Source organism: Marmota flaviventris, chromosome 6 (assembly GCF_047511675.1).
Source record: "Marmota flaviventris isolate mMarFla1 chromosome 6, mMarFla1.hap1, whole genome shotgun sequence".
Taxonomy (NCBI): Eukaryota; Metazoa; Chordata; class Mammalia; order Rodentia; family Sciuridae; genus Marmota; species Marmota flaviventris.
Genome location: NC_092503.1, coordinates 62956069 through 62981477, shown reverse-complemented (window position 1 = coordinate 62981477; position 25409 = coordinate 62956069). Strand labels below are relative to the sequence as shown.

At 33.8% G+C, this 25409-nt stretch overlaps 1 protein-coding gene across 3 annotated transcripts; it reads right to left on the bottom strand.

The window, feature by feature from the left end:
- Nucleotides 1-222: 222 nt before the first annotated feature.
- On the bottom strand, nucleotides 223-25242 carry Pnisr (PNN interacting serine and arginine rich protein). 3 transcript variants are annotated; one of them, XM_027928138.3, is made up of 12 exons: nucleotides 25112-25235; nucleotides 15261-15374; nucleotides 13353-13541; nucleotides 11768-11991; nucleotides 10175-10346; nucleotides 8935-9125; nucleotides 7010-7147; nucleotides 4877-4976; nucleotides 4111-4164; nucleotides 2792-2962; nucleotides 822-1908; nucleotides 223-571 (listed from the first exon to the last, which is right to left on the bottom strand). In XM_027928138.3, exons 2-12 carry the CDS (start codon nucleotides 15346-15348, stop codon nucleotides 541-543), a joined length of 2445 nt encoding a protein of 814 aa, XP_027783939.1. In that variant the 5' UTR covers nucleotides 15349-15374; nucleotides 25112-25235; the 3' UTR covers nucleotides 223-540. The 3 variants fall into 3 exon arrangements, with proteins under 3 accessions (XP_027783939.1, XP_071469291.1, XP_027783941.1); XM_071613190.1 differs by lacking the exons at nucleotides 223-571; nucleotides 822-1908; nucleotides 2792-2962; ... (1 more) ...; nucleotides 4877-4976; nucleotides 7010-7147 and having other exon boundaries at nucleotides 9037-9125; nucleotides 10175-10288; nucleotides 25112-25242; XM_027928140.2 differs by lacking the exons at nucleotides 223-571; nucleotides 822-1908; nucleotides 2792-2962; ... (4 more) ...; nucleotides 10175-10346; nucleotides 11768-11991 and adding an exon at nucleotides 11998-13127 and having other exon boundaries at nucleotides 25112-25240.
- Nucleotides 25243-25409: the final 167 nt, after the last annotated feature.

Sequence of the window (25409 nt, the reverse complement as noted above, 5' to 3'; positions counted from 1 at the left end):
AAAGTAAAGGTCTATTTCTGGCCCTCTTCCATACCCTTAAAGTTAGAAATTGACAAAAGTCCATGGGCACAATTTACAAACTTTGACCAACTACTAAGTTAAAACCGTTTTCTTTGGGGGAAGTGGGAGGAAGTACCTTTAAAACCTGTTATACAAAATTCCAGCTGCCTTTTTATAAAAGTACGTTCCTTAGATTAAAATCATAAAATTACGGTGCAAGAGTTTAACAAAAATGAACTAAAGAGCTTTATTGACATCACAGTACATTCGAGAATAATTTTAAGAACATTACAGCTGAAAGAGAATGGCATGTTTATAGTCTTATTATGCACTATTTTTTGAAAAAAATGTAATACAAAGAAATCCTATTAAGTAACTTGGAGCAGCATTTGGAAAAAAATACACCTATTTACAGATTAAAAAAAAAAAAAAATTCTGGTTTCACCTACACAGCCACAATGTGCCTCTATAATGAGACAAGCCCTTAAAACTCATGGAATTTTTTAAAACAACATCATGGCATTCTTGCCACATCATTCCTCAGCGCTTACGACGGGGAGGGGTTGTTGATCTGGAAAAAAAAAAAAGGGAAAAGACAAAATTTAAAAATAAAAATGTGTTTGAAATTAAGAATCTGCAATTTAAAATAAATAGTATTATATAGGATTTCTAACATTATTTAAAACTATGATCATTTATCAAGTACCAAGTACCAAACTGAGTTTATTAAAGAGAGAGAGAGAAAGGACACTTTCAACTTTGAATAAATTCAGTCAAATTTTTTTTAAAAATCAGACAAAATACTTTAAAAAGTATACTACCTTGATCGGGACTTAGACTTGTGTTTGCGGCTTGCCTTCTTACCAGACCTTTGAGATTTCTCCATGGATCGCGACCGACTATGTTTAGGCTTCTTAGCCTTCTTTTCTTTGCTACTTCCTGGAGATTCAGAACTGCTCCTTCCACTAGAATCAGAGCCTGAATGCTTTTTACTATCTTTGGTAGTACTTTTCTTACTATCCTGTCTAGAATCATGTCTTATGATTTTAACAGATATAGAACCACTCCTAGAGAATGTTCTTTCACTTTCTCGTTTCCTTTTTAACCTATCATCTTGACTACTGAATTTAAAATCTTTTTCTTCCCTTTTTTGTTTCTCTTTTCTTTTATCCTGTTCACGCTCCCTTTCCTTATCTTTCTTTTTCCTATCTTTATCTACACTTCGACTCCTTTCCTTTTTCCTCTCTTGTTCTTTAGCCTCACCTTTATGCTTATGACTGCTCCCACTAAGATTTCCACGTTGATCCTCAATTTTACGCCTATCTCGACTCCTACTGCGACTGGAACGACTGGTTCGTCTATCCCTCGAGCGACTTCTACTTCTACGTCTCTCTCGGGAAGGACTCCGATTTCGTCGTCTTTCTCTTTCAAGGCTACTTCTATTAGATCTTCTCCTATCTCTAACCTTAATCCTAGCCCTATTACTCTCTATTTTAATTCTGCGAGAGTAGCTTCTACTTCTGCTACGTCTAGCTTTAGTTGTTGGAGATCTACTCCTACTATGTCTCTTTTTCCTTTTAGGAGAAGAAGACCGAGAAGATGTGCGACTACTACCTGAGCTAGAACTGTATGAAGAACTAGAGACAGTACTACTAGTACTACTAGTTCTGCTATTGCTACTGGAACTACCACTACTAGAACTTCCTGATCTACTCCTCCCTTGTTTCTCTTTTTCTTTATGCTCTTTTTTTGGTTCTAAAACTGACGTATTTTCATTCGGAGTTCTTTTCTTTTCATTAACCAGATCACCATCTGCTTCTCTTGCTTCTAGCAGTGATAAACTATTTTGCTCTTTATGGATAAATTCATTCATCTCTTTTGCAACCCTTTCTGTTTGTTGCTTTTCTTCTGAAACAGAAAAAGACAAAAAGAAAGGCTATGAAAAGTTGAACTTAAAACAAAAAAACCTATACTACCCAAATTTCAAGGTATCAGGTTCTAACAATAAAGCAGCACTATTTAATAGAATTAGTATATAAACAACATAAGAAATTCAAAAATTGTCTAGTAGCCACATTAAAAAGGTAAAAAGAATCAGAAGGAATTAATTAGAATGTTTTATTAACCCAATATATTAGAACTGAATATTCTACTTTTTTAATGTATAATCTTTGAAATCTAGTATGTATTTTATACCTTACAGCACCTCTCAGTGTGGGCTAGCCACATTCTAAATACTCAATAGCTACATGTTACTAATTAGCTACCATTCTGGTAGTCACAAAGAGTATTAAAGTGTGGAGATGCATATGAAGGGAAAAAAGTTTTCCCTTTTGTTCAATTACAGCAACTTAAGGAAAGTAAGTGATTCATAGAAAAATTTGAGCAGGTAACTCTTAAAAATCATCTTTAAAAATTGTCTAACATTTTTCAAAAAAGAAATTCTAATATTCTCTTTCATTATTCCTAGTATTATATAAACCCTTAAAAGCAGCCCTCAGGTAAAGTATTTTAAATAAAAAATTTCAAGGCCTTCTTTCCTTATGCCCATATATCCAACCTACTTGTCAACAGTCTTACAAATAACATTCCTCCACTTAAAAAAATCTTCTTTTTCATTTCAACAATTTTAACAAAAAATAAAGTTGCTCTAAATAGATTAGCTTACAGCCACTGGAATGAATGGCTCCTAAAACAATGAAAAATTTGTGACCTTGGTTTCAGTTATAACACATATTACTTGAAATCTAGACTCAAAATTCATTCTATCCTGATAGTTTAAAAGATATACCTTCCATCTGTTTATCATGTAATAGCTGTTGTTCTTTCTCTTTTCTCCAAAAAGCTTCCTGTTTTTGCCGGATTCGGTGCCGCAATTCTTCATCATCAGTGTCAGATGACTCAGAGCCTCTGTCGCTCCTCTCATCTTCACTGTCTCCTGATCCGTAACCACCCAGTCCACCTGTGTGCATAAAGCTCAGTCTATCATATGAAAAAATTATGCTATCATTAAAAACTTTTTAAGGTCCGAGAAGAAAGCTCATTTTTTTATTATTGCCTTTTCCTGGAAGAATATGCTTATTCGGGGTGGGGAGAAGCATAAATTCAAATGTTTAAGGAGTTTTTTGAACACTGAGACAACTTTATATCTTACTCTTTCTGGGGTATTTTATATATTTTTCACCATTATGGAATCATGATAATGGCTGTTTCACTATCCACACTAGCCAACAAAACCATTTAACAGGGTAGTAATAGTCTCACTAAAGCTTAATCAATTCAACTATCTTAATAGAATTTATGATGATTCTGAAAATATTTCTAAAGTTAAATCTTTCATTGTCCAAAGTTTAGGAATCTCAGGTAGGATACTAAGCATTTTTTCCCTAAAATTAGTATACTGTAATTCTCATTGGTACAAAACTGATATGACACTGAAACTACTCCCCACCCTGAAGTGATCTAAATAGTAACCATAACAAAACCATATGGGCATTTGGTTTTACCCAGTTCTCTTGTGCCTCACAAAATTTATGAAATGAAAATGTAGAAAAGGCAAATTCAAGTTTTAGAACCTTGATAATGTATCATGCAAACAGCAAATTCTGAACACATCACTACAGTTATCCTATGATAAGTAGACCCTTTTCTCTATATTAAAACTTGACTTGTTGCAATACAATTCATATAAAAGCCATTAAAAGCATTAGTGGATAGACAAATGCCTAAGGTATGTATGCAATAATTCTGAAAGTGAGCTTAGATACTATCATGGCTAAATTATGACTTCTTAAGTACAAACTATATATATATAACTATACATTTATACAATATACATATTGGAGCAATTAATGAGGAAATCCTTCATTCAACTTGCCCCAATAACCTACAATTAACCATTACATTTCTAATAGTCCGAATATGACTGCTTTAAGTAAAAAAATAAATAAATAAATAAGAAAGCTTTTTAGAAACTGATATAACCCTGAGATCTAGGTTTTATAAAATGAGTAAGAATAGTGCAGTTTCAATACAGAACATGTGGAGAAACAAGGTAAGTGTGATTTTTTTTTCCCTTTAGGCCCTCTCACAAATAAGGAAAACACTTACCGAGTCCAGAGAGGGAAGCCAGTGCACTGGACTGTGCCAGCTGTTTTGCAGGAGCTTTGTATCACATCAACAACAGGAACAACATGTTAACACAAATAGCCACGATTTCATAGTCATGAGAGTCTATGGTATTGTTAAATCTACTACTATTGCTGCTTTTTGGGGAGAGAAGAAACATTAAAAACATAACATTCATTTTAAACCAGTAGCATGTCTGGCTTTGAAATTTTAATTCTGATGTGAGCTGAAATTGGTTTATAACTAGGAAAAATGTTGACTAGTACAACTGTATTTCTGAGATACAGCACATAATTTTTGTCTTCAATATGTATTTAAAGTGTTACTAAAATCATGGGGGGCTGGAAATCACTTGTTTCTGTGAGAATTATAAGTGATAAAAATGAAAATTCACAAAGTGCAAATTAAAAATTCATTGTCAAATATATTATACTATAAGTCATATATTGATACCATGGTATCTATAAAAAAAAAAATCAGGTGAAATAAATTGAACATCAGAAATTTGCCACAATACATGTTATAGGACAACAGCATGATTGCTAATTTGTGTTCAGGTAGGTCAGATAAATATATTTGTATAGTTTTAATATGGTATTTATGAATCTAATCTTTCCCAAAGAGTTAAAACATGCATGGAGATTATTTAAATATCTATATAGTAATTCAGAGGACAACAAAAGTCCAAAATAATCAATAAAACCAAAATTCCCCCAGAAAAACAAAACCAAGAACACCCACAATATACCTTTCGTTGCTTTCCGGTGTGCATCTTTGGCTACATAATAAATTTCTTCGTCTGTGACATCCAACAGAATTTCAGTCAGAAGCATTTTTGTCAGCAACATCTAAGGAAAAATATTTATACACAGTTTCTTATTTATTATTATAGTTAAGAATACAGCTTGGTATTTTCAAAAAGTTAAAATTCAAAGCCTTTTTTTTTTTTCTTTTTGGTACTAAGGACTGATTACTGATTACTACTGAGTGCATTACCACTGAGCTGTTTTTTTTATTTTGAGACAGGGTTTTGCTAAGTTGCAGAGACTGGCCTCCAACTTGTGACACTCCTGCTTCAGTCTCTCAAGTCACTGGGATTATAGGTATATGTCACTATGTGTGGCAAAAACACTTCATCAAGCATCATTTTGAGATCAGAGCAGCCATTCCAAGAACAATCTATCTTGAAAGCTATTCTAAAACACTGAAACTTAAAAATTTCAAAGTCATGAGGATTAAAAAAAAAAAAAAAGTTCATCTATAGAGACTGAATTCTTTGTTTTGTTTGTTTTTACTTTAATTTTTTTTTAATGTGGTCCTGAGAAGATTGAACTGTGTCTCACATGTGCTAGGAAAGCGTTCTACCACTGAATGACACTTCTGCCCCCAAACACTGAATTTTTATTCTAGAATGACACAAAAAGTTAAAAGTTTCTAATAAAAATTTCTATAGGTGCTTTAAAATTAAAGAAGTAGGCTTTCGTTTAATAATACTGGTAAGCAGTACGGTATCAGTTTCTTAATCACTTCTTAAGGTTAGGTTAAAAATATCAATGGGGGAGAGGGCAAGGAAAGTTAAGGACTACCAGATGAAGTTCTTTTATTCTTGACTACCATAATGTAACTCATAAACTATATCAGCTATTTAAATAAAAGTTAATGTCACGTAAGATGGAGAGTATACTAGGTTTGGAGTATGAACTGGATTTTTGCACTGATTTGGCTACCAAGAACTGTTTGAAATGTAGACTCTTAGTCCCCTACCCTCTCTATGCTTCTAATTACCCATCTATTAAAATGAGAGCAGATTGAATTGATATTATCTCAATGTTTCAAAGACCTCTGGTCTTGCAATATGGGAAGTACATCACATTATTCTCCTAATCTCACAAACTGACAATATACTTTATAGATAACAAAGGCTTTAAAAACTATTACAATGAAGAAATACAATTAACTCTGTTCAATCCCAGTGCTTCCTAAACTTATTTTTCTGTAAATTCTTCTAATCTTTCTCAGTATTTCTACTTAAAAAAACAAAACAAGGGGCTGGGGTTGTGGCTCAGTGGTAGAGCACTTGCCTAGCATGTGTGAGGCCCTGGGTTCGAGTCCCAGTACTGCATATAAATAAGATAAAGGTCCATTTACAACTAAAATATATTAAAAAAAAAAAAAAAACACCTTAGAAAATAACGGATCAGGGCTGGGATTATAGCTCAGTGGTAGAGTGTTTGCCTAGCATGAGAGAGGCACTGGATTCACTCTCAGCATCACATAAAAATAAATAAATAAAATAAAGGTATTGCCAGGCACAGTGGTATGTACCTGTAATCCCAGAAACTCAAGAGGCTGAGGCAGGAAGATGGTGAGTTCAGAGCCAGCTTCAGCAATTTAAGGAGGCCCTAAGCAACTCAGTGAAACACTGTATCTAAATAAGATACAAAAAGGGATGCAGATGTGGCTCAGTGGTTAAGCACCCCTGTGTTCAATCCCTGGTTCCAAAATAAATAAATAAAAATAAAGGTATTGTGTCCATCTACATCTTAATTTTTTTTTTTTTTAAGTAAGTGATCAACATATTCTCTTGGGTCTCAACCAGTAAAATCCTGTTTAATTACATCACTGATATTAAGAAACGAGCTTAATAACTGCTTTATAGGTTATGATTTTGTGATTTATTTATATTATTCGAATTCTTTCAGGGTAGTAGTGGTAGGGGTATTATTTGAATCTTGTAGACATAATTTGCCTAGCAATCTACATATATGAAGAAATAGTTCATAACTGTTTCAGATTCCTCCATTTAAATGTTTTAGATAACCAATCACTTTTAAAACGTCATACACAAATCCTTATACATAATAAGAACTTAACATGATACCATTTGATATTCTTTCTCTTCTTCAGTCATCTCTGGTTCACTTTGCTCTTCCTGAGGAACTGGAGATGGACTTCTGGTGATTTTTCCACTGCTTGCAGCCTCAATGTTTTCAGTATCTTCATCTTCCTCATCACTATCCTACAAAAATAATTAGCAGTCCAAATTGATGTATAATATAAAATCTTTATGAAAAATACAAAACCTGAAGTTTAAGTTGATGAAACAAAAACATACAAGTGAAACTGCTCTCTGAATTACACTGTTTTTCTTATTTGGTGCTGGGATCAAACTCCTGGACGCTAAGCATGTGTTCTACCACTGAGCACCCTTCTAGCCCCTCTAAATTACGTTTTTGTAGTACAGATTTCATTTGGTAGTTTAAAGTATAACCCATGAAGGAATGTAAAGAGGCTGATGAAAATCAATTATTTTTTCAATTTTCTTTTCTCTTTGGTCAATTTTGAACTTATTTTATAAATAACCAGAAAAATATCCCAGTCAGAGACAAAATTTAATTGATATCCATTATACAGGATGGCCCCAAAATAAGTGGCTTGTAGAATTTTAGATAAATGGACCATAGCAGTACTAGTCAAAATAATTTTTACAACTATATATTTAAGCCATTTACCTAACATGTGACTTAATATGAAAAATCCCTGGTCGGTTCCAAGATCTCAGCTTGCCCTGAAACTTAACAGTAGACAGATACATAAGAAATTAGGTTTACTTGAGACTAAGAAAATGCCAGCAGTTTGTCTGTATCTCTTTATAGTTTTAGGTTTCAATGTCTAGATACCATACCCTAAAAAGGGGACCCTTGCTTAGTCAAAAACAACCACAGCAGCAGCAACAAAACCCAAAAATCCCATTATCATAACTCCTTGCAATGCTATTAAGAAAAAGATAAGATAGCTATTTAAATACTATTATGGAAAGACTATTTGAACCAAGGGACAAATATATGCAATACAAACACAAAGGCATTTGGGAGGACAATCTCCAGTTTTTTGAAGACACTAAAAGAAATCTGGAGAGCCACTGTGTCACATAAAGATCTTCTTTGATCTTTAGAAAAGGTAAATTCTAATGGTGTTTATTCTTTCTCATTTCATAACATCTATATAGATTTGGCAGAGGTGTTTTGGAAGAAAAATAAAATTAACCTAAGATCTTTGAGGAAAACCAAAGACCAAAATCCAGTTATCCTGCTGTACTTGAAACTTACCTTTGAAGCAGAAAATGGCCCTGAGGGGAAGACCCGTTTCCTGAGTTACATATTGGGTACTGATGTGGCTGTCATACCAGCTAGGAACATGTTAATGCTGAATAGAAAAATTCCTAAACTTCTCATGCCATTTAACTGATGAATGAAGATTAAAAGACTTAAAACACAGTGATTTTCAGTACTCATGTCAACAACAATGAAATATATTACATCCTTAGGTGTAAGTATTTACTCATAAGAAGGGCAGAGTTATTTTCTCTATTGCCATTTAAGTTTTTTTTTTTTTTTAGTTGTCAATGGACTTTATTTTATTTATTTATATGCAGTGCTGAGAATCAAACCCAGTGCCTTATACATACTAGGCCAAGTGGTCTACCACTGAGCCACAACCCCAGAGCTCTACTGCCATTTAATATAGTTTTAGGGAGTCAGCTGAACAAGAATGAAAGAATATAGATTTGTTTAGACCAATTCAGAATCTGATGGAATAATCTCTTTCTGGAATAAAATGTTTTATAAACTCATAGTTCCTCTTTCCTTCATCTACTTTTTCCCCATAATACATTAAACAATAAACCCCAGAATACTTACTGCAAGTAATGTCAGAAACATTAATTTTTCTTATAATTATCAATCTCAAACTTTTTGCACAGACAAAATTATCACAGGGAGTTTCTTGCCAAAGGCTTCTACTTACAAATTTACTTCTCTGAGGTAAGCGAGGGCCATCTCCTCCTTCAGCATCTTCTGTGGCCTTCTTTTCTTTTTTGGACAACTGTGAACGTTGTTGTTCCATTCTTTCTTTTTCTAATTTCTTCTGCTTCTCACGTTCCATTTTTTCAAGACCTTCACGAATCCAAGCTGGAAGAGTCCTGCGTTTTACTGCATCTGTTTTACACCAAAAAATATATACAAGTCAGGCAAAAATCATAACAATTGAGTTCCTTCTACAAGTTTTCTACAAACTTGTGAGTAAAAATAAAACACAAAGCCCATCAATATCATGTTTTTCTTTAAAACCATCCCATTTTCAAAGTAATATCAAATATGTTCAAATGCTTATAATTTGCCAGGGCACAATTAAAAAAAAAAAAAAAAACACACTAAACTGTCACCTCATTTAATCCTTACAAAAGTCAGAAGAGATTACCATTATTATCTGATCTCTTTCATAGGTGAAGAAACTGAAGCTTAAAGAGATAAATGAATATGCATAAAGTTAAAAAGTCAGTAATATGTGTGTGGGTGAAATTCTATATTAAGTTGTTTCCTAAAATATGAAAGCAGAGTCAAATAAAAGCACAACTAAATTTTCACACTAAGAATTCATTAAGTTAAAAAAGCCATAATTAGAATCTTCCTAAAATATAAAAAGAAAAGACTTTAAATGTTCTAGTCAATTAAATGTTAGATGATTTGTAACTTTCCAGATAAAAGTAGTATTTATGTAAACTGGCACTGGCAATAAATTAGCTTTAAGGTTATTTAAAAATTGAAGTTTTCTGCCAAAATACTTATGGAGAGTGAAATAATCAAAGGAAAATTAATTTGGCCACAGTGTACCAGATGAACTGAAAGTAAAAAAAGACCCAAGATGGAGAAGAGTCAGGTTTAAAAAGGGAGAACTGTTCATAGAACTGCATAATGTACTGAAATATCAACATTGAAGAAAACTGCAAGATTCTCTAGTCAACAAAAATTGCATTTTATCACAAAATATAGAACTTAAGGTAAATATTTAAAGACTATTCAAAATCTTTTATAAATCAGCATCTTTTGTGTAATTTTAAGGTTTTATATTATTAAAATGATAGGGTTTTCAAGCACCAATTTTTAACATATCAGAGGCATTAAAACAATTTAAGAAAATAAAGACACCCTTTTTACAGTGATAAAGAAATCATGCCAATTGTGGTTCAACAAACTTAAATAGCTACCAATTTGTGGAGGCTCCTGCTTCACAGGAAGTGCAATAGGTGAGCGTTGCCGATCCCTGAATGATGATGGCCTTTCTCTCCGATTCTGGGGAGGTGCTGGAGGTCCTGGAGGTCCTGGTTGCCAATAAGGAGGATGAAATCCACCTTGCGGTGGACCAAAAGCAGCCCCATGCTGAAAGAGTATTGCATTTTATTTTTCTTCAATTTAAAAAAATACACTCTCTGGGACACACGTGTGTTATGAACTGGGACAGTAGAAATCCATGTGTGCAGCAAATCCAAGAACTCCATGGTTCTAACATCCACCGATATTTCTGTAAGCCCCAAGAACCTAGGCTTACTTCTCTTAAGAAAGATAAACATTTTTGCCTATTAAATGTAAAGAGCCTTCTAAAACTCAGCTGATACACTATTTTCAATTGTATAGAAGCCCTACTGGCACCAATACATGAAATATCAAATTTTCTTTTAATTAGAAAATATAGGAAATTTCTTATCAATTTAAACTTCCTTTTTCTACTGAACTCAAGTTGTTCCTATAATTCTGCAGAATCTATTTATATATAAGCAAAGAAAGAAATGAATTATTACAGTAATTTTTTTTTTTTTTTTTTTTGCAATTCTGCTATTTTTCAGAGGCTTTTCTAAGGCCTGTTGCCAATAAAGAAAATTCTTTGTCTTGTTAGCATGGGATTCACAAGTAAAATGGGTAAGTAGAAGCTCTCTATCACTATGTTTCTTAAAAAAATAAAATAAAATAAAACCACCATATACGTATAGAAAGTGAGAGCATACAACCAATATCTGAATATATATTAACTCGATCTCAAGGCAAATACACTACCAAATTTACCTTGGAATTAGCGAAATATTATATGGGGCTTTTCAAATTTTAAATCATGACAGCTCCGTTTATAAAGTAACAACTGCAATCAGTTATTTCAAAATGTCATCTAGCATTATAACTTATGGGTAGACCATAGCAGAGTAAATACAGAAAATAAAGTCTCACATAATAACACTATTCCCCATAGAGTTCTATGTCCCTAGGAATGAACTGGATGTTACAAAGGATATCATGTACAAGTCCATTAACATGTCATGTCGGAATGGGAAAACAACAACAACAACAACAACAAAGCCACTAGAAAAGTCATAATTCTACATAGCAGAAGGACCTAGAGTTAGGAAGATGATCTATGTTCATGTGTATTATTAACGTCTTAAAAAATAATCTATTATTGATAAATAATGTATTCAACTACTGTGCATTTTCTAAACTTTATTCAATATTTAAATGTATCACTTTGAAATTAGAAACAAAGAATCATATAACTATTGAATTTATACATTTTTTAATTTTACCCAAAATTTCCTCTAATGTTTCTTTATACTGTTTTCCTAATCAAATAAAAAATCAGAAAATAAAAATCTAATAATTGTAATAAATTGACAACTTTTCTGAGACACTGTACATGCTTATCTGTACAACTCTGAAAAGTGAAACACATATCTTAGGTATTCTTGATGAGATACTTCCAAAAATGGATTACGTGCACATCTACAATATTAAAGCAACAAAATATCTTTCACCTGATAGTCAAACTGGTTCACTGGCCCCACTGCAAAATTATCGGGTGGTCCACCAAAGTTGTGATTGTTCTGGTTAAATATATGCCTGTTGTCAGGGGCAAATTCCCCACTGTCCTGACTGTTGCTGTCTTCAGAAGGAGGAACAATGTCCATTGGGCCTGGTGTTGGTGGCATCCATGGCTGATCTGGAGGGGGGTGTGGGGGCTGCTGATGCATTCCCCATTCTATTTAGGATTTAGGCATAAAAATATTCAACAGGGGGTTATAACAAAATCAACACAAATTTTTAAGATTTCAAGAAAGCTAGATTTTTCAGTAAAGAAACAGATTTTTTAAAAAACAATTTATGACTTCTTGGTCAAATTCCTTTTGTATATCTTACAAATAGGCAAAGAACTAAACTATCTTATAAATAATTCAAATGAGTTAAATCCATTCTAATTCACATCCTAAACAAATGGGAATCAAATGCCCAAAATTATTTTTAACGAATGTAACATAAATCCACAGAAACTTTTTGAATTTTTCTATTCTTGTTCAAAAACACCATAAAAATAATACTTAAATTTTTATATAAGTTCTTTCTTCCATGAACACATTTATCCTCACAACATCCCTGTGAGGTAGGGGAAATCAGATATTATTTTTGCCCATTTCATGAAGGGAAATTGAGGCACACAGATGTTAAATAACTTTACCAGGGTCACAAAGAAAACCAGTAGAGTAAAACTGGTGAATGGGGATGCCAGGGTGAGTCATTTATAAACTTGAACTTGGGGATTAAAACATTTTCAAACTTGAGAAAATTTGGCTTTCAGGAAAGCTAGAAATAAATCACCTCACAATATCAAAAATTAGAATATTTGTTATTTTTAAAATAGTGTTAGGGAATTCCTTCCTGTATTTCCATTTTTTTATAGTAACATGAGAAACAATAAATAGGGAAACGGGAATATGACTTCACCATCAGCATACCCAAATGAGAAATTCTTCTATAAATAGTTTAAAGTGATTATTAAAAAACAATAAAAATACAAGCCATGGAATTAGCCAAGGAATCTAAATCATACTGTGAATTAAAAAAAACAAACAAACAAAAAAATAAAACAAACAGAAACTTATGGAAGATCTTCACTATCAGAAAAAAAGGAAAGAGTAAGATGGGTGGATGGTAGGGGCAGAGTATATTTGACAGACTTATTTGTCACATAGTGACACAATTTTTCTTTAATTAGAGGCTAGACATGTACTCTGCCAGTGCTGCTTCTGAAAAGGCCAGAGGTTGCAACAGAGAGACAAAGAATGCTCTCTTCCCTAGATGCCAAGTGAGGTTTCCAGAGTGTTCCCAGCCCCTGTCAGCCTAGGAATGAAGAACCAAGAAAAGAATCAAACTGAGTGCCACAATGCTAGCAGAATGAGCACAGAATAATTTTAACCCCTAAATGTCAAGGTCAAATCAAATTGAGACTGCCTATTCTTTAAAGAGCATTAATTTCAAGAAGTCATAAAACTAAGCAAATTAATTTACCATTAACCTTCACTTTATTTTAAAAACAGTCCTAAAATTTGGAAAATGTAAACAAACCTGGTTGCCACATTCTATTAAAATTGGAATCCCCTTGAAAATTCCCATGATTGTTTGGACCAGATTCCATTGCAGACATATCTTGTCCATTTGGCATCATTCCTGGTGGTTGTTCTACTATGCTTTGCTGTCCTGAAGCTTCTCTTTGGGCAATCCAAGCCTGAGCCAATGCTGCCCAGTCAATCTGGCCTAACGTAAATTAACAAAGAATTTAACATTCAGAATGTAGGAGCTAAAAAAGAACAGTGCCTCTAATAAAACAAGTATCTCAGTTATTCCTTAATAAAACTTTAAAATTTTATAGAATGTTATACCTCAAAAGATGCTTAGAAACTAATCCATACTCAGGCCTCAGCATAATCTACTTAACATCTTCTAAAATGAACTCCACAAAGACACTTTTAACCCATTACTCATACTAACTCATAGGACGTTAATGCCCTGCATCTTACTTTTACTAAGTTTTTAAAAAGTCTCCTGCTGCCTCTTTTTAAACCACCATAAAAGTAATCAAAGTCAACCATTTTTTCCTTAGCATGTACTATATTCGTCTTTCCAGGCCTATCTTTGAGCCTACAGATCTGAATAAGTATAGTTATCTCTCCCTGCTCCTCTCCGGATTGCCCTTCTTTAAGGCTCCCTTCTCCAGTCAAAATACACTTTCCTTAACAACTTTGTAGTCATTCTTCACTCAAAACTCATTGTCCCTCACTATCTTGAAGGTCTCTACACTTCTTCTCCAGCTTAAGATCAAATATTATTAATAAAACAAATAAAATAGAATGGGACACATCTTTTTCACATCTCAGTTCAGTAAAGATTAAATAGACAATCTCACATACTTTCAGTGAAATTCAGATTTGGCATAATCTGGATGAAGTTAAACTTAGCAATGTGTATCTCTAACTTTCAAAATCTGCAACTGCAACCTAGCAAACCTAGCTCTTTTACTTAAAAAAAAATTAAACAAGTTAATAATGATATGTACACAGAATTATGATGTTTCAAAAATAAAAAGCTGTAAACAAATATCCAAAAGTAGGCTTTGTTAAATTATAGTATGATCCTACAACAGAATGTTATGTAGATAATAAAAAAACAAATGGCATCAGATTATAAAGTTGGCCATAGCATAAACAAATGTTAAAGTAAAGAAACATATGGGGGGCTGGGGATGTGGCTCAAGCAGTAGCGCGCTCGCCTGGCATGCGTGCGGCCCGGGTTCGATCCTCAGCACCACATACAAACAAAGATGTTGTATCAGCCGAAAACTAAGAAATATATATTAAAAAAATTCATTCATTCTCTCTCTCTCTCTCTCTCTCTCTCTCTCTCTCTCTCTTTAAAAAAAAAAAAAAAGAAAGAAAAAAGAAACATATGGGGGAGAGGGAGAAGCTCCCTATACTATTCTTCTATATTTATATATGCTTGAAATATTCCATAGTGAAAAGAAATCTTAAAAGTGCTATGGTATAGCATACACTGAATTTGATCTAATTGTGTAAGATTCAGAATTAACAACAGGGGCTAGGGATATAGCTCAGTAGTAGAGTGTGTGCCTTGTATGCCCAAGGCCCTGTATTCTAATCCCCAGCACCACAAAAAAAAAAAAAAAAAAAGAGAAAAAAGAATTAAAGTATGCTCTATTCAAGCAGTAAATTTTATGCTTTTTTTTTATTTCTTTGGAAAAATAACACACACTAATATGTAAAATCTTTATAACGCTTTCTATCCTTGGGGGAAGTCTTTCAAAGAAAAATTCTTATTACATATGTTATGGCAAGGCTGTTAATGATAAAAGTTATTTTGATCATAAAATGATTCAAAATGAATCCCAATTCTGTTACCTATCACCTCTCCATTTCTAAATACCCGCCCCACTCCTTATCAAATTCAATTTTTTCTTACTTGGATCCTGTTGATGCTGGAATGACTGCATCCACTGTTGTTGGTTCAAGGGCCATTGCTGCCACGGCTGTCCTCCTTGATCCCACATTCTTTCTTTAAAAATATATTGATTTTCTATTTTCAAAAAATTAAACATAGTTTAAAAATTACACTGCAAGTTCTTTAATTTTTAATCCGTACACACCAGAAATTATTATATGATGATACATTAATGTGATTAGAGCTCTAAAATTCTGATCAATATATTACCAGAGATGACTAGAATTTTTAGGTTCGTCAGAAAGAGTAGAAAATTTTATATTAATGCTCATGTTAGAGTCTGGTGGCCAAAAAAAGAAAAGCTCTAATCAACTTAGCTTAAAAAGGGTAAAAAATATAAGAATATACAATTTTCTGGAAATCTGATTTTTTTGAAAATTATACAAAGTTTTTATTCTCCCTCCAAATGACTCCTGAAAAAGAGTAACTAAATAGCGATAGCTGATGAAGAAAGTTTCTCCTTATAATTATAGTTAATAAATGCAGACAGTGGAATAGAATTAGAAAACTGCCATAATGCCAAATCTAATAATTGATTCAGGAAAACTTGGAAGAAAAGTTGATGAGAAATCAAATTCACAGGTTACCAAAATACCATCCCCAAAGATTGTGAGGTGTCTATGAATGGAAGTACTATGTTCCCAAAATCACTATGAATATTCTTACCAAAAATGTTTAACTGAAACTAAAGAAATTATAGAAGATTAAAAAAATGACATAAACAATATCTGAAAAAACAATCAGACAAAGCCAGAAAGTGAGAGAATCTCCAAGACCTGGTTTCTTAACATGTTAAATAGATTGAAAAATTGTGAGTGGGTCATCATAACTAGCCTGCTTTTTTGTAAATAATCCTGAAAACTTTTCTAATAAAAAAATTTTAAATTCCTACAAGTCTATTATCTTCGTACTTTATCATTGATATATAACCCTATTCAAGAAAAGAGAGACTAGATCCTTCTCTCTCCCCCTGCACAAAAGTCAATTCAAAATAGATTAAAGACCTAGGAATTAGACCAGAAACTATGTAACTCATAAAAGAAAATGGATACAACAGGCAACATAACAGGTAACAACTTTCAATAGGATCCCTAAAACTTAGTAAATAATGCTAAGAATTAATAAATGGGATGGCATCAAATCAAACAGCTTCTGCACAGCAAAAGGAAACAAGAATGTGAAAGAGAACCTACAGAATGGGAGAAAATTTTTGCTAGCTATTTGTTGACAGAGAATTAATATCCAGAATATATAAAGAATCCAAAATAAGTTAACACCAAAAAACAACCCAATTAATAAATGGGCAAATAAATACTTCTCAAAAAAAGAAATACAAATGGTCAACAAATACATGAAAAAAAATATCCAACATCATTAGCAATTAGGGAAATGCAATTCCAGTCTTTGCAGTATTCTCAGAACGTTATATAGTTCTGTTAGTGGTTGATTCTGATTTCTTTGTGGATCAGGGGTGGTACATTTCTTTGTTATCTCGATTACTTTAAAAGGCAAAACTACTTGTCTTCTGGTTATACTAATATAGTTTATTGCATCACCATCAGTAGAAGAAAACAAAACTAGCACTACATAGCACCACAACTGGAATTGGACATCAGTTCCAAGCTAAATATACTTCTTTTTAAAATCTTTTCAGTGTTTCTTTCTTCTACCCCCACTTCCTCCCTTATTTCCCAACTTTAAAGTCCTTTAAAGCTAAATTAGTCATCAGAGCCCTCAAAAAGTAACTTTAATTTCAGTTTTAATTAAAGTTAACAAATCAAAAGGAAACACCAAAAAGCAATACCAACTGCTATTTTAACTGACTCAGAGATTCTCCTTCTGTTTAAAACTTAGGTTGATTCACCTAACAGCACAAATATTTATATACTGAGATGGTGTGAGGGAGAATGTGTATGTTCTTAGATTATGACGATTACAATAGAATAAATTTCAGAGATACAACATAAAAGTGTGATTATTTCCACATTAAAGTTTACTTTCTGTTAACTTGATAATGGGGAATTATTTTACCATTATAAAGTTAAGGAAAAGAGATACACTGAAAATAAAGAGGCAAAGCTTCTTAAAATCTTTTTTTTAAAAACACTTTCTAAACATGTTATCTACTTGAACAATCCATTCACCATACAATATAATGTCAAACAATTTAGAAAATGAGAAAAAGGGGACAAACATTTGAAAATATTTTTGTCTGCCTGGCATTAACTTAAATGGTATAAATAAGGTAATAAAATGCATTAATTCAATTTTTTTCGGTGGTACTCAGATTGAATCCAGGGCCTCAAACATATGAGGCAAGTACCTTACCACTGAGCTGCATCACCAACCCTTTGCCTCAGCCTCCAAAGGAGCCAAGATTACAGGCATATGCCACCGTGTCCTAGCTTAATTCAGATTTTTCTACAAAAGTCTGTTTGAAAATTAGCAAAGACAAACAAAAACAAAGAAAAATTTTTCCATCTTTTCATTTTCCACACAGTACAGGACAACACCAAATGAATAATAACTGAGTGGTCTTTTTGTTTATGGTATTTCTCAAGGTTAATAAGAAATTTGTTGACCTATATTTATGAGAATGAATATGCTGACCTAAGCACAACTTTGCTGTGTTTCCAAACTTTAACAGCTTTTATCAGAATTCAATGCATGGGGCTGGGGTTGTGGCTCAGAGGGGAGAGCGATCACCTAGCATGCATGAGGCACTGGGTTCGATCCTCAGCACCGCATAAAGTAAAATAAAGACATTGTTTCCACCTATAACTAAAAAATAAATATTAAAAAAAAAAAGAATTCAATGCATGGATTTTTCAATCCTAAATTTTACACGATGTAGACAGAGTTCTATAAGGTGCCTACTGGAGACGCAAACAGTAAAACATTAATGATTAAATAGTATATATAACTACCTACACCATTTCCAAAACATAAATTTTCTTTTCCAGAAATCACTAGTTTCCCTTTCTTACTCAAGTTTAATAGATGTCATGAACTTTTTCAGTTCTCCTTTTAACTTTTCTGATCATCACTTGTCACCTAGACTTTAGAGCATAAGCTGTGGTTCATGATGCCTACTTCTACTTATTTATTAGCTATTTGAACATGGCAAAATAGTCTTTAATCCTTGAATTCCCCACCTATAACAATGGAAGACACAATGACTACCTCATAGGATTATAGTGAAAAATACATGTAAACAGCACAGAAAGTTCCAATTAGTGGTGGTCAATATCATTACCAGCACTTTCTCAGTATACTTCTGGTAGCAGGTTTTTAAAAAAAGTTGATAAAGCCCTTTTACTTCTATTCAAGTGCATTTTATTCTCCAGAAATAATCTAAGACTTACACAGATTTTCATTTTATCTTTGGAAGAACTCGTTTGTCTTATTGTCCCTACTTCTCACCAAATCATAGGTTGATTTAAAAAAAAAAAAAAAAAAGTGCCAGGCATAGCTGCATATGCCTATTATCCTAGCAACTTGGAGGCTGAGAGGGGAGGATTTTAAGTTCAAGATCAATCTGAACAACTTACTGAGATCTCCCTCCTAAAAATAAGTTCTAAAAAAGAACAATAACTTCAGATATATACCTATATACCAAGAAGTTTTACTTGCATAATTTTGACTGTCTGATTTGTATTACTTATAGCCAATATTCTATATTTTTAAACCAATCACTTATAATATAACAATTGTTATGTATCCCAAAGCTTTTCTTCCTGAAAGTTCTTATGGAATCTACTATTCAAGTATAGTGTCTGATAAATTTAAGCCGAGAAAAATGGAGAAAAAGATGTGAAACTGTGAAAGGCAGAGCAGAATTAAAACAACAACAACAAAAACAGAAAAGAAAGTGACAATAAAATTCATAGAAGAAGTTAGAAGTTAGGAGCTGGGCTGGGGTTGTGGCTCAGTGGTAGAGCGCTCACCTAGTATGTGCGGGGCCCTGGGTTTGATCCTCAGCACCACATAAAAATGAATGAATAGAATGAAAGTATTGTGTCCAACTACAACAAAAAACTAAATATTAAAAAAAAAAAAAGCTAGGAGCTACTAAGGTGCTTCAATTAAATTTGGAATTAAGAAACTTGATCTGATTACCAAGAAAGACTCCTGGATGAGGGTATAGATATAAAAATGAACCAAAAAATGTACCTCTATTCAGTCATTTAAATGAGTAAGGTAGATTTTTATGACAGATATGTTACAAACCATGTTAGTGGCAAGAAAAACTTACACAGACACATAAATAGAGATCAGGGAAATTTGATTTTTTATTATGATATTCTGTACTCTTTGAATGACTTTATCATGAGTGCACTTTTCAAAATATATAGATTTTAAAAGATATAAATCAAGGGAAGCTGATGAGCATAATCAGTAATGACTGATATGGAAAATAAAAATTAAGACAAAAATCACCTAACTAAGAGACACTGGGCAAATCTCCAGACCTTTATTTCATTTCTTATAGAGTAAATTTCTATAATTTAGTCCAAAAGAGGCGCCTCTGGTCATGAAAACTAAATTTAGAGTTACATTAAACATTGTAGAAAAAGAAGAGATTTTAGGCAAAGATCAGATATATTTAGATATTTAATATTATCTCTTATATATGTTTCAATATAACTCAACACTTGATAAAAGGTTTCATTATTTTTTAACTAAAGAACAAGTACCTAAGAATTTAGATGTCCTATTCTTTCTTTCTTCATTTTCACCATAATATTGTCACTATTAACAAACTTAACAAATACAAAATGTGAAAAACATAAGTAGTAGAAAAGCCTTTCACTGGGTAATCAACAGATAGACATGCTTTGTCCCTCAGTATCTGTGAGGGATTGGTTTCAGGATGCCCATGGACACCAAAATCTGTGGACTCTCAAGTCCCTTATCCAAAAAGGTGTAAATTTGCATATAACCAATGCACACCCTTCTATATACTTTAAATCATCTTGATATTACTTATAGTACTTAATACAATGTAAATACTATGTAAAAGGTTGTTATACTATATTGTTTAAATAATAACAAGGAAAAAAAAGGGTCTATGTTCATTCAGCACAGATGTTATTTTTTTTTCCCCCAAGTACTTTCAATCTGCAATTGGTTGAACCCACAAGATATGGAACCCACTGATAGGGCAGACTGTGTTTTTAAATTCACTGTGGTTCTTTTGTTCCTTGGTTTGTTCTGCACTGCTGCAGATCAAACCCAAAGGCCTCCAAAATGCTAGGCAAGTGCTCTAACTTAGCTACACCTTCAGGATCACTTTGGTTTAATGACTAGCACAAAAGTATACCATTGAAAATGACATTTACAGTGTGGTTTAATAATGATTTGGAAAATGTTAGTAACTGTTAAACACGGGACTTCTCTATATTTCTGCATTGTTTGAAATGTTCCTTAATAATTTAAAGATGATATACACAGTACTTCTTACAGGGAAAATGTAATGAGTTTTCATATTTTTGTCTTGGCTTAAAGAAGAATCTTCTTGAGGGGAGAAGAAATATCTTACAATATCTGAATTCTCTACACTGCTTTGTCCATACTAAGTGGTTAAATACTCATTCACTAAAATATATTAATATATTAATATTTGGTCATGAAAATGACATTCTAATACTGCTGCTGTCCTTTTATAATATCAAAATTCGACCCCAATCTATCTATACTTCCTTTAGACTTAATTTTAAAGATCAATAGACTCAACTTTTTTTAAACTTGAAGAAATTTGATGACTGATGAGTCAGATTGCAAACCTTTTTTTGAGAGTATATTTCTTCGCATGGTCAAGTTAACTGTAATATCCTTGGAAAACAATTGGGATTTGGGAAGACCAGAAAGATTTTTTAAAAATCAAGGTTTATACCGCATCATCAAAACTATCACACTGCTACAAATAAAAAACTTATGATTATCACCAGTGTTGTAGACTGAATTGAGTCTCTTCAAAAGTAAGTTGAAGTCCTACTCCCTCATACTTGTGAATGTGTCCTTATTTGGAAATAGTCTTTGCAGGTGTACTCAACTTAAGATTAGGTTGTACTTAAGTAGGGTGACATCTAAACAAATGACTGGGTTCCCTACAAGACAAAAGACTCAAACACCCAGACAGAGAATGTCATGTGACAATAGTGGCAAAAGTTAAAGTGAGGAGTCTACAAGTCAAGGCCAGGACTGACAGAAAGCACCAAAAGCTGGAAGAGGCAAAGAAGGACGCTACAGCCCAGGGGAACACAGCCCTGCCAAATCTTGATTTCAGACTGTCTTTGGAACTGTGAAATAAATTTCTGCTGTTTTAAGCCATCCACTTTGTGGTAATTTGTTATGATAACTCTATGAAACCAATACAGTCAAGAAATGATCATTTAGCTTATTCCTTTCTAAAATGATTTTGTATTACAATCATCCTGTCTCTTGAGTTTCCTAAAATGACAACAGTTGTTAATATTTGCAAAGGTCACCCACAGACTGTGAGACAGAGATGAATGGGAATTAAAATTTGGTGTTTTAAACCCATCATGAATCAAATACAAAATCACAAAGATATAGAACCAACTTGGGAGGTTGAGGCAAGAGAAACATGAATTCAAAGTCAGCCTCAGCGGGGCTGGGGTTGTCGCTCAGTGGTAGAGTGCTTGCCTAGCATGTGTGAGGCCCTTGGTTCGATCCTCAGCACTGCATAAGTAAATAAAATAAAGTATTATGCCCATCTACAACTTAAAAAAAAAAAAAAAAAAAAAAGTCAGCCTCAGCAAATTAGCAAGGCCCTAAGCAACTCAAGTGAGACCCTGTCTCTAAATAAAAAAGGTAGGGCTCAGTTAAGTGCCCTGGGTTCAATCCCCAGTAAACACCTCCCTGCAAAAGACAGATAAACACACCTGTCCTTTTGATGCATATGGTAAAATTATTCTCACATCAAACATAAAGCTGAAAAGTCACAAAATACAAAGATCCTCTTTCCACCTGCCAGTTCAGTCTTACACACAAGTGACCTCAAAGTCAAAAAGAATTCATTTGTTTAATTCAAGTTAGGTGGAAATGGCACTGGTAAAGATTATTCTTGAAATGTGGTTAAAAAAAAAATTGATTTGATTTCACATGCATTTTAGTATACAGTGAAATATTTTGCAGCTTGTAGTTTAAAAGAGGAACAGTACTAAAAAAACAATGCAGAATTGGATAGTTTGGTTCTAATGCCCTCCAAACTAGTAATAACTGAAAAATAAAGGCCTAAAGTGACAATTAGCAATGAGCATGTTTATGTACCTACACCTTAGTTCTATGTCATTTGGCAATAAAAGAACGATGAGTTCTTAGAGAAGGAGCTGATTCTAGGACTCGGGCAGGAAATATGTGACTGGACCATCTTATGGTGCCAAGAAATACGAAAGAGCTACAAAAAAAAAAAAAAAAAAAAAGAGGAACACACAAATTGAAAGAGCTGCCAATGGTCAAAGCTGAAACAATTTAAAAATCAAAATGAAGCTATACTGGATTATAACAGATTATAAAATAAACATCCATGGGTCTACACTGACATAAACGTTTAATTAAGCTGGACACAGTGAGACACACTTGTAATTCCAGCAACTTGGAAGTCTGAGGCAGGAGGATCCCAAATTCAAGACTAGCCTCAGTAATGTAGCAAGGCCCTAAGCAACTCAGCAAGACCCTGTTTCAAAATAAAAAATTGAAATTGGTTGAGGACATGGCTCAGAAGTCAGGCACCCTTGGGTTAAAGCCTCACTACCAAATAAATAAATACTTAAATAAATTAACAAACAGGAGGAAAGGGACAAATCCCCCATAGAGATTTCCAAATAAATTGTGAAAATACTCCACCCTAATGGAGGGGGAGAATAACTCTCCATTACTAAAGGTTATGCAAAGCAACTTCCTGCCAAAAAGTAGAGCATGGAAAGGAGAGAAGGAGGTAACTTAACAATGGTAAAGCCTGACAAACACTATCTCAGGAAGATGATCAAACTCACTATCAATATGTTAAGTCACACTAAGAGTATGTACTCTTTATAGCATGTGATGAAAAGGGCTTTACCTCAGCGATCATCCTCCCAAAACTACTAACAGTATTTCAATCATGAGGAAAACATCTGGCAAATTCCAGTATACCTGACCAACACTCAAAAATGTAAAGGTTATTCTACAGAAGTATGCCAGGGCTGCCATAACCAACTACCACAGAATACTACTTTAAGCAACAGAAATATATTTCCTCATAATCATGGAGACTGAAAGTCCAAGATAAAAGCTTCAGCAGGACTGATTTCATTCTGAAGCTTTTCTCTTCAGATTGTAGATCCCTCTGCATCTAAATCTCTTCTTCTAAGGAAACCAGTCATATTGGATTGGATTAGGGCCCATGAGAATGATATTACTTTACCTCTTTAAAGACCCTATCTCCAGGGCTGGGGCTAGCTAGGGTCAGTGGTATGGCACGTGAGGCACTGGGTTCAAACCTCAGCAACACATAAAAAAATTAAAATAAAATAAAGGTATTGTGTCCACATACAAAAAAAAAAAAAAAAAGACCCTATTTCCAATATGGTCAAATTCTGAAGTAAAGAAGTTAGGACTTCAACATATGAATTTTGGGGGACACAATTCAACCCCTTTTAGTCATAAAAAAAAAAAAAACAAAGCCTGAGAAACTCTCACAGGCCAGTGGAGACTAAAGGCACATGACACCTAAATGTAATGTGGTGCCCCAAACAGGATTCTGGTGAGAAAAAAGAACTACAATTTAAAAAACTAAGGAAACAGTAATAAACCACGGACTCCGTTAATAACAGTTTATCAATATCGTTTCATAAATTGTAACAAAAAGTACCACACTTATAAGGGAAGAAACGGGAAAGGAGGGACGATTATGTACTATCTGCTCCATTATTCTGTAAATCAAAAATTATTCTAAAATATAAAATCTATTAATAACTTTTTAAAAACAGTCTCTCTCAAGGACATCTTAAAAGAACTGATTTACTATTATTCTCCCGATAGCCCTTTTACACTTTACAAAAATCCCAGAGTAAAATCTTTTTGTTCATGTTTTGTTGTTTTCACTGTATTCAAATGAGAAATTTCAGGTTTACTTTGCTTTACGTGGTTCAGGGAGGGAAACAGATTAATAAGGGATTTTAAATTAGAATGTTAATTTAACAATTTAATCACCCAGAATCAAAATTTGTCCAAAGCCCAATTTAAGTGACGATACTATCCACGATAAGACGAAAACAACCGAAATATACTACCTGTTTCCTTGTGAAGCTTAACACATAACGTCCACCACTAGATAAGAACACAAGAAAAACAAAAAGTAAGGCACCTAATTGTAGTTAACAGGACGCAGTGGCCTTCAGCCGCGCCTGCGTAGTTGGAGCCGCGCAGAGTGTAAGCTCCAGGCCTCGGCCCCCGCCTCCTCCGCCGCCGCAACACCCCCTCCCCAGAAGAGTTCCCACTGCGCACGCGCAGTACTTAACGGCCGGTCAGGAGCCCAACAATTAGTCTGGTCTCATCCAAGAAGAAACTCTTAAATTAGAAGAAAAGGTAGTGAGCGCTCTCTTTAATAACATTTCCCTTTTACAGACAGCACCGCTCTGATTCACCAAGTCAGGCAGACACTGCTGCTTTAAGGGAATGAGGTTCCAGCAGTCACGCCAAGCAGCGTACGCAGCCTATTTAACTCATGGTACCTAGGCCACAGCAACCAAGAGGTTTGTAATAATCCAGCAAGTCCCCACGTGCAATTGTTCTTCATCACTTACCCACTCTTGTTCCGGAACACCGCTGTCGCCACGGTTCTTGCAATACCTCTCCAACCCTTTTCGATGCTTCTACTTCTTCACGAACAAGACAAGATGGCGCACGATAGGACTCACCCGGAAGTGAATATTAATAACATCCGCTTGTCATCTGAAGCCATACTAGCACTCGTCCTTGTTTGTCGGCACGTCACTGTGGCGGATTGACAAGGTCCGATGCCATTTTTGTTATGGGCAAAACCACATCGACTTCTACAAGCGTTTGAACATTCCTATACATCACCTCTTAACGTAAGCTCGC